Source organism: Cebus imitator, unplaced genomic scaffold, assembly GCF_001604975.1.
Source record: "Cebus imitator isolate Cc_AM_T3 unplaced genomic scaffold, Cebus_imitator-1.0 Scaffold48, whole genome shotgun sequence".
NCBI classification, from domain to species: domain Eukaryota; kingdom Metazoa; phylum Chordata; class Mammalia; order Primates; family Cebidae; genus Cebus; species Cebus imitator.
Window position 1 is genome coordinate 7,023,291 of NW_016107363.1, and position 10,291 is coordinate 7,033,581.

The 10,291-nt window shown below is 39.7% G+C and overlaps 1 protein-coding gene across 9 annotated transcripts in view; it reads right to left on the minus strand.

Moving 5' to 3' along the window:
- Positions 1-522: 522 nt before the first annotated feature.
- LOC108303546 (sarcolemma associated protein) overlaps positions 523-10,291 on the minus strand; it is a 171,425-nt gene continuing 161,656 nt past the window's right edge. For 8 of the 9 annotated variants that reach the window (XM_017527466.2, XM_017527463.2, XM_017527460.2 and 5 more), the window contains 2 exons: positions 6,642-6,776; positions 523-2,398 (listed from right to left, as the gene is read on the minus strand). In XM_017527466.2, the coding sequence (XP_017382955.1) occupies positions 2,306-2,398; positions 6,642-6,776 (228 nt within the window). In that variant the 3' untranslated portion in view covers positions 523-2,305. Of the gene's footprint in view, positions 2,399-3,812; positions 3,903-6,641; positions 6,777-10,291 lie in introns of all 9 variants that reach the window. The other variant, XM_037738097.1, reaches the window with a different exon arrangement.

Consider the following 10,291-nt stretch of genomic DNA (forward strand, 5'->3'; position numbering starts at 1 on the left):
TCGATCTCTTGACCTCGTGATCCACCCGCCTCGGCCTCCCAAAGTGCTGGGATTACAGGCTTGAGCCACCGCGCCCGGCCTATGTTTAACATTTCTTAATGATTCTATTATTACCAGTGAATAATCCTACTCTTTATTTAACCTGGAAGTGAACTGAACAAAACTGAAGATATTGCTTATAAATAGACTTATTTATATTCTTGAGGAAAACTGGAAGTAACTACAAAAAGCCATTTATTCCACTTGAAGTAAATATTGATACTAGACCTTACATTTAAAGAGACTGGACTGGCAAGTGACTTTCTTTTTAACAATAACCATATTAAAAGAGAAAAAAAAATGGAGCAGTAAGTTAAATAAAAGGCTAATAAAACTTGGAGGAAATAGCTGTTTTCTTTTAAACCCTGAAAAATACCAAATGTAGGTTATGTTGCATAAAGAGTCATTTTAAGAGAAGACTATTAACAATCCAATAGTAGAGTCAGCATTAAGAACTTCAATGATATTCAACTCAAACATGCGTAGGGAGAGTAGTTATTTTATTAAATCATGCACATCACGTGTGTTAGTGCAAATAGTTTAATCTGTACTCCAGAAATTCTATTGTACTTTATATCTTTACAAAATAGATTTAAAACAATTATTTACTTTAAAAAATGTAATTCTGAAGTTAAGCATTTCAGAACAATATTTGCAATAACCTATATACAAGAGGTACTGGGTACCACTGGCATATTAGCATTCTGTGGTGGAGTGGCTTCCTGCAACAGAAAATGATGAAATGAACTATATGACAGTATTCTCTACAAGTCATTTGTGACTAATTCCTCCATAAATCTAGTGATCCTCCCAACAGTAATCCCTAATAGCTTAAAATATAACCTTTAAAGTATAAACAGTGACTGCCAAACATCACAAGGCAAATTATACCCTAAACTCCTATTTCAATATTTGGCTAGACTTGCGGATTGCCACAGAACATTCAAGCCAATTCACTGACATTCCCTCCCAGTCTTCATTGACTGAAAAATTTAACTATGTGATACTTTAGGATATTCTATGACCTAAATAACCCTTACTGACATAACTATGATGTCACACAAAACCATGGCTAAACTTTCACTTCTGTGTTTTAAATTTATAATATCAAGCAGTGTTTTTAGGTGCTTCATTGTGCATAGAACACTATTAATCTTGGGAATAGTGCTTTTCATTAACAGAAAGTCCCAATTAACAACAATAAAAAGAAAATAACCATTTGCATACCCAACCAGGAAATCTGTTGGTAGGTACAACAGCTCACCCTGAACATGAATTAGCTCTGACACATCATAAACCAAATTAGGTCAATACAAGCTTATCGAAAGAGATATTAATACTTTCTTCAATTAAACATGCTTGGAGGAATAGATGATAGAAAAAAAATCATGCTTCCTAAAATGCTGTATATGAGAAAGTAACTTGGCTTTTAAAGAAAAATATCTCTTTAAATACATGAGGTTTAATAAATTACATTCCAATTGACTCAACAGTTTGGTTGACTGCACTGAAATTGTGTAATTACTATGTTTTTGCTCCCAGAAATACTTCAGTTTGCTCAAGAAAATACACACTCTCATGGAAAGTTTTTCAAAGTTGATGTCCTCCACATCTTCAAGTCTCATTAAGGCTGAACAAGCGTGCACATATTCCCCAAATTATCACCATAACAGTTTATTTTCCAAATGTATTTTTCCTTTAAAAAAAAAAAAATCCACGCAATTAGTTTTCTCTAAGTCTTGTTCCCAATAGCTCAGTGGTTTTATAACAAGTAAAAATGGCGTAAATATGTAAAAAATATATATATATGTGTATATATTTCAAACTGATAGGCACTGAGCACACAGGGCCTCTCTTCCCATGTATGTACTGGTTGTTTGGTTTGGGTAATTATCAAATCAGAAAAATGAATTATCTGGTCATCAGACTTCAGAGTAAAATACTCATAAATTTAATGCTATAAATAATCTGGTGTACCAAGAAGCCTACTTTAGGCCACCATAATATTCAGAATCTCAACATACTAATTTAAAAATTACATGAAAAATTGCAAGCAAATTATTGCTTACAGTAAAGTCACAATTTTATATCTTCTTTATAGACAGATACATTTTATATAATTTAAAGCAATGACCCTACAGCTGTATTCTTGTACTTCTGCTGTTTTAAAAGAGGTAAAAAGGAAGAAAATGGTTCTGTTTGTCCCCAGCATGAGTATGATGCCAGCTTCTAGAGGGAGGACGGTGTACGGACTCAAGGAACGCTCTCATGGAGAAGCTCTGGCCAGACCTGGCACATACAGCACAATGGCTGTTACTGCAACCAGGGCAGCCAACATGGGCATCCAGGGCCAGGGTTTCTGTGTGGAAAGAAACCAAGAGTCAATATCACATTCTCTCCTCTCTTTTCATACCTATTAACCCCTTGGTGTCAGAGAGTCCTGAATATTTAACAGAATACTGGAAAAATCTTATTTTTGCATCATAAAAATAAAGTTAAAAAAAAAAAAAGTGAGAGAGTGTAGGTATAAGGAGAGCCATAATAGCAGGACCACCAATTTGGAAGTCTAACATATCACAAGAAAGTCCCGGGAAGTTTTCAACTTTGTTACAGTTGAAACCTAATAGTGACTTCTAAGAAAACCTGTGGGCTCTGCCTGCTTTATTTACTCTGGTATCCATATATTCCAATATAACTGATGTATATAGATACCTGTAGTATGTTTCTGCCTAAAATGTTTATTTCTTGATTAGAGCCAGACTCCATGTTGGGATATTTTATTCAAGGGGATGATAGTGGCTAAGGTGACAAGGCTTTGGTCCTCTAACTTGAAACCACAGAAGACAAAATCAAATAGGGTTCAAGATGGAGAAGTAACATTAGAGATCCTGCCTGTATGATAATTCTGGTAAAGACTCTGTTCAGTGTAATAAAGCCACATGATCATCTCATATGCTCTACCAACATGCATGCCAGTTAGAGGCAAGCATGGACGGGCTGTTGCCTGCTAACTTTAAGAGGGCTTTATAAGATTAGCTTGCTTTGGTTGACATTTTTATTTTTACTTGTATTCCAAGAGTGTTATTGAGAAAAACTGGTTTTTCTTTTTTTCTTCTTCTTTTTCTTTTTTTTTTTTTTTTAGCTATGGCAGAGAAAAACTGGTTTTTAAAGAAATATTCTGATGTTGCAGGTCAGGGCTCAGAAAGAAATGGGATACGTTTATATCCTTGCAAGTACATAATAGGGTTGAGATTGTAAGCCAATGGTTCATTAGGCTAATCTCATTTTTTTTCATCTCCATAGCCATAGCATAAATAGGGAAAGGGTTGAAACAAAGAAAATCTACACTATGAAAAGGAAGAGGATAAGGAGGAAGGGGAAGAAAGCTGGCTGAAAACTTGAAAGAGGCAAACTCTTCATTTCTCATTTAAATCTGATTAAACACATAATTGGAAAGAGGGTACTAATATTGCAGAAATTCATAGTGTACTCCAGTTTGCTACAGATCAAGACAGTTAAAAGAAGCATATTAACAACTGGTTAGGTTGGAATTAACTCATGGTTAGCATTACTACAAAGTAAACAAGACAAAAAGTTATGGGATTAGTTGACTGTTGAATTCACTGGTATGACACAAATACACAGCATACTAAATGAAGGGTTTGCTTCAGGTAACAAAATACCTGTGTGTTTTTGCCATGCACTATATTACAAATACGGCACAAACAGGTGACGGGGACAAACAGACAAGGACTCAACGGTAGTGCTTGTACCTTTCTCTACCACAATGGACCGAAACACCAAAACAGGAAAGCCAGGAATAGGCCGATGAATACGGCTGGGACGGGTTGTAATATGGAAGGCTAAAGAAGGGAAGGCATATTAAAATCATTTTATGCTATGAATATAATCAAATAAGAGGATTCAGACCCCAGTGGGGTGGGAGGCAGGGAAGAAAGACTGAAGCAATAGAAGTATACCATTCAGGTTTTGCACAGATTCAAACATTTTAAAGACATCTAACACAATCCTGAACGATAGACTGGGGTATGCAAGTTGGGAAACTATCAGTTTAAAAGGAACAGCTAGGCTGGGTGTGGTGGCTCATGCCTGTAATCCCAGCACCTTGGGAGGCTGAGGCAGGTGGATCACCTGAGGTCAGGAGTTTGAGACTGGCCTGGCCAACATGGTGAAATGCTGTCTCTACTAAAAATACAAAAGTTAGCCGGTCATGGTGGTACACACCTGTAATCCCAGCTACTCGGGAGGCTAAGGTAGGAGAATCACTTGAACCAGGAGGCTGAGGTTACAGTGAGCTGAGATCATGCCACTGTAATCCAGCTTGGGTGACAGAGAGAGACTCCATTTCAAAGAAAGAAAAAAAGGAACAGCTGAAGGCAACGGGCAATGTGGGTATACCTAACATTCTAATGAAATGTAGCACATGCAGACAGAGCAAGCCAGGCATGGTGGCTTATGCCTGTAATCCCAGCACTTTGGGAAGCTGAGGTGGGCAGATTGCTTAAGGCCAGGAGTTTGAGACCAGCCTGCGCCACATGGCAAAACCCCGTCCCTACAAAAAATAAATGAGTTGGGCATGGTGGTGCACGTCTGTAATTCTAGCTACTTGGGAAGCTGAGGTCGGAGGATCACTTGAGCCGGGGAGGTCAAGGCTATAGTGAGTTGAGATCATGCCACTGCACTCCAGCCTGGGTGACAGAGCAAGACCTGGTCTCCAAAAAAAAAACAAATAATGACCAACACTGCACTGCTAGCTGATGCTCTCTGCTTGAATAGTACACATTTTTGCTCAATACCTGAAACCCATTATTTCACAATGTACTCCCTCAGCAATGGTTAAGGGTTATTTTATCCCTCTAACAAAATCTTTTCTTTTTTTCAACCAAAGCTCTTTTGCTTGTTAGATTATACTACTTTCCAGCTTAAAAATAAGTGCCCTGTGATAATGCATGTTTCCTAAATCAGGCAAGAAATGTGACAATATATGATAAAGGTTTGGTATATAAAGACAGGCAGGGCTGGGTGCGGCGGCTCATGCCTGTAATCCCAGCACTTTGGGAGGCTGAGGTGGGTGGATCACCTGAGGTCAGGAGTTCGAGACCAGCCTGACCAACATGGAGAAACTCCATCTCTATTAAAAATACAAAATTAGCCGTGCGTGGTGGCGCATGCCTATAATCCCAGCTACCCAGGAGGCTGAGGCAGGAGAATCATTTGAACCCAGGAGGTGAAGGTTGCGGTGAGCCAAGATAATGCCATTTTACTCCAGCCTGGACAAGAGTGAACTCCGTCTGGTCTTGAACTCCTAACCTCAAGTGATCCTCCTGCCTTGGCCTCCCAAAGTGCTGGGATTACAGGCATGAGCCACTGCGCCTGGCTGCAAAGTTACTTTTGAAAAGGTTCTAAATAGTACAGGGGGATCCATTCTGATTATGCTAGATGTCTTCATGGGTTAATTTAGCAGTAGACTGAAATTCCATAATCCCAGGGATATGAATTAATACAAAAGAGAGAAGTAACCAAACCATTATGATCTGATTTTAGAAGAGTTTGTAATCTACATTTTGAAAAGTAAATGCAAGCCATTTTTGCTTAGCATAAAGCCTCCACACCCAGTTTATCAACTTGTAAAAGGCTTCTACCTAAACAGCAAGCCTTTATTGTCTACAAACTGCAAAGGACAACTGGACACAACTCATGAGCATTCTGTGTGCAAATGAATAACAGGATGGCCATGCAACATCATTCTTTTGTACTTGTGCTGCAGGGTAAGCAGAGTGGCTTCCTCCGTAGGAAGCATGTGGCTCACGCACACTGCAGTGTCCAAGCCATGACAGCAGTTTCAAATAAGTGAGAGCACAACCAACCACGCCAAACATCTATCAGTTAGGGCCCACAAAGGTAATGATCACCAAAACGTACAACACAACATTAATTTAGTATAACATCTTTTTAAAGACCATCTTTCTAGCAAATGAAAAACAAAAAAAATTAAACTCAATTTATACCAAAATCTTCATCTGTCTCTTTCTCTCTCACAGCCCTACAGAAACTCACCAAATATTTTCTAATACTTACAGAACGCAAAAGAGACACTATGCTTTTTAGAAATTGTGCCTCAGTGAGAACATTATTGGTATATAATGAAAACCATTAATAAGTCTTGATTTTTTTGATATAGCCAAATGCTAATTATCAACATGTACTACCGTCTCTTAAATGGGTCGCTGGTAGTATAGTGCTTCATTTCCCAGCAGGGCATAAACAAGAGCCAGACAATGGCTTAGTGACAGAGCTTCAGACTCATCTGGGAAAAGCTGACAGTTCTTAGGCAAGCTGCTTTATTGCAAACAAGGCTCTTCCTCCAGGCAGTCCCGAGGCTCTTGGGGTATAGGTTAAAGGTACAAATTCTTTTTCAAAAATTTGACAGCATAATGATTCTGTCATGGAATTTCGTAATTGAAAGCTTATTTCATTTGTACCATTTGCTTCACAAAATCAGTGATAAAGTCCTCTGAAAATCAATTTCAATCTCTCATCTGCCTCTCAATCAAAGCTAAGCCAAGTTTGCAAAGACTTACATTATTTCCTTTCTCTCGGAGCAGCTTCAGGTTGTTTTTACATTGTTTGAGCTCATCTGTGATTGACTGCTTTTCCTGCTCAGTCTTTTCAAACTTCAACTTCAGTTCTGAGAGTACAGTCTGTGTCTTTTCATACTAAAGGCAAAGAAAAAAAAAAGTGTGCAGATTCAACTTAAAATGAGTATGAAGGTATGGTTCTAGTCAGGCTTATATGCCAGATCCTATTTAGTCACGTGGAACACTAAAGACAAGTATTTTTGTTAAAGGAGAAATAACTTGCACTCATAAGAAGAAGTCTTTTGGTCAGGCGCAGTGGCTCACACCTATAATCCCAGCAGTTTGGGAGGCCAAGGTGGGTGGATCATGAGGCCAGGAGTTCGAGTCCAGCCTGACCAGCACGGTGAAACTCCATCTTTACTAAAAATACAAAAATTAGCCAAGCATGGTGGCGTGCACCGGTAATTTCAGCTACTCAGGAGGCTGAGGCAGGAGAATCACTTGAACCTGGGAGGCGGAGGTTGCAGTGAGCCAACATTGCGCCATTGAACAGTCCAGCCTGGGCAACAGAGTAAGACTCCATTTCAAAAAAAAAAAAAAAAAGGTCTTTAATGTTGACTTGATTCTATGTAAGAATTTTCTGGCCCCGGAATAAAAAAAAAATTAAGAGTAATCACCATTTTGTCATCTGTTTTTAATATAAAGGATCACTTTTTCCACCAAGTAAGTGTAGGAGAAAAGAAAAACTTCAAACTGAGCAAAAGAAAAGTAGGTGAAGAAAAATCCCATAGCCTAATTAAGTGGCAATGTTAGGAAGCCTGAGTTTGTATAATGGTAAGCAGCGTCAGCCAAACTATTTTACTCTTGAAGTAAAAATTACTCTTGAAGTAATTCCTCCACCTAGTATGGGAGCGAAAAGAAAAAAAAAAGTATTAATTCCCAATAGGTTTCCCTTTACCCAGCATTACTGGGTATTAAAGTGTTCTGGATAAGTGAATTTTCTAGGCAAATGAAGAAAATAAATGTATCTGAAGTACACACCACTATGACTGGGAAATATCTATTCTTCCACTTCAAACTTCGGTATCAGCCGGGCATGGTGGCTCACACCTGTAATCCCAGCAATTTGGGAGGCCAAGGTGGGCAGATCACCTGAGGTCAGGAGTTTGAGCCTGGCCAACATGGAGAAACCCCATCTCTACTAAAAATATAAAATTAGCCAGGCATGGTGGTGCATGACTATAATCCCAGCTACTTGGGAGGCAGAGACAGGAGAATCGCTTGAACCTGGGAGATCAAGGTTAGAGTGAGTTGAGATTGAGCCACTGTACTCTAGCCTGAGCAATAAGAGTGAAACTCCATCTCAAAAAACAAACCAAAACAAAAAACTTAGGTATCAACTAAAAGTCATTTTAAAAAAATCTGTTTCTGGTAGAAATTTTATTTTTATTTATTTATTTATTTTTTGAGATGGAGTCTTGCTCTGGCACCCAGACTGGAGTACAGTGGTGTAATCTCGGCTCACTGAAACCTCCACCTCCCAGGTTCAAGCAATTCTCCTGCTTCAGCCTCCTGAGTAGCTGGGATTATGGGTGCCTGCTACCACGTCTGGCTATGTTTCATACTTTTAGTGGAAATGGGGTTTCACTATGTTGGCCAGGCTGGTCTCGAACTACTGGCCTTGGGTGATCTGCCTGCCTTGGCTTGCCTCCCAAAGTGCTGGGATTACAGGCATGAGCCACCACGTCCCGCCTGTTTCTGGCAGAAATTTTTAAATAGTAAAACATGTCATTTTTTGCTTTGAAAAACAATTCATTGTATATAATTTGACATTCAGGTAGAGTCAAATCTTTTTATTTGTATTTTTTTTTTTTTTTTTTTTGAGACGGAGTTTCGCTCTTGTTACCCAGGCTGGAGTGCAATGGCGCGATCTCGGCTCACCGCAACCTCCGCCTCCTGGGTTCAGGCAATTCTCCTGCCTCAGCCTCCTGAGTAGCTGGGATTACAGGCACGCGCCACCATGCCCAGCTAATTTTTTGTATTTTTAGTAGAGACGGGGTTTCACCATGTTGACCAGGATGGTCTCGATCTCCTGACCTCGTGATCCACCCACCTCGGCCTCCCAAAGTGCTGGGATTATAGGCTTGAGCCACCGCGCCCAGCGAGTCAAATTTTTAAAGACAGACTGTCTTTTAAAAGTAAGACCAATGTGAAACATAGTATGGCTTACCCCTACTTTAAATGGTGCCAGAAGGCTGAAATTCTAGACTGATTCCACTTCAAGATATTGCATCTTACATGCAAGCTGGGCTTACAGTCAGAGCAGAGATTGTTCCGCTGCTGGCTGTGCCTTTGTCTCCACTTTGCTGCCCCACTCTGCTGCCCACTCTGCCATCTCTCTCTCTCTCTCTTTTTTTTTTTTGAGACGGAGTCTCACTCTGTCACCCAGGCTGGAGTGCAGTGGCATGATCTTGGCTCACTGCAACCTCCACCTCTCAGGTTCAAGGGATTCTCGTGCCTCAGACTCCCGTGTAGCTGGGACTACAGGCATGCACCACCAAGCCTGGCTAATAGTTTCGGTATTTTTAGTAGAGACGGGGTTTCACCTTGTTGGCCAGGCTGGTCTCAAACTCCTGACCTCAACTGATCCACCCACCTTGGCCTTCCAAAGTGGTGGGATTACAGGCGTAAGCCACTGTGCCCAGTCCCACTTTGCCACCTCTGAAGGTTTTAGAAGGAAGATGGACAAAGTTTGAATATAAAATAAATATACCATGGGTAAGGCATACCAGAAAGGTTCCTCCTTATCCCTAAATATAGCCCATGAGGGTAGAAAGTTTCCAGTTCCTTTCTACCTATATCCTATAAATTCTTCAATAAAGGAAACCTTTATAACAGTGCTTCTGAAATATACAAATATCTTAGAATGACTAATTAGAAGCCCATCATTATGCTCAACAAAGATAAATATTAACAAGGAATGTAAATGTATAAAAACATTAGACAGGAGAGATGAGGCTTAGGGTCAACACAGAGGTCACCAGAAAAAGAGAAGAAAGACATGGGTACAGAGAGGGAGGTAAAATATGAAAGATATTTCCTGTTACCTAACAATACTCCCACTACAAGCCTGGATAGTATGCCAGAGAATGAACTAAAGGAGTAAAATTCATGGACTTTATGATAGCTTTTTTCAATTGACTGTGAGGGTCTGTGGACTTCCTCCCAGAAGGCAGAAGATTACTGGCATACTGCCAAGGCAAAGTCAGTGTATGTACACTAGTTTCTGCAAATTAGAACATAACAAATTCTCAACGACCCATGATCTGATTCTTAACAGTGACTAATAAAGAATAAGTAAAAAGTACTTTATTGACAAGTTTTCCCTTACTTTCCTTTTCCACCATTCTTACATTCAGTCTGCCCTGTGCACCAAAGCAATTAATCATTTCTCCATTCCAGGAGTTGTGAACCAGAACCACAGGAAGGCAGCTCAACCAGGGGCATCCTGTTGCTTACCTCCAGCATGTGAGAAAGTGGCAAGGACTCTGGCCCCATGCGAAGAAGATGAAGCCAAATAACTTTCTTGAGTCAGTGTTTGTAGGGTGGTTTGTGTGCTCAATGTTCTATAATTTTTTTTTTTTTTTTTTTTT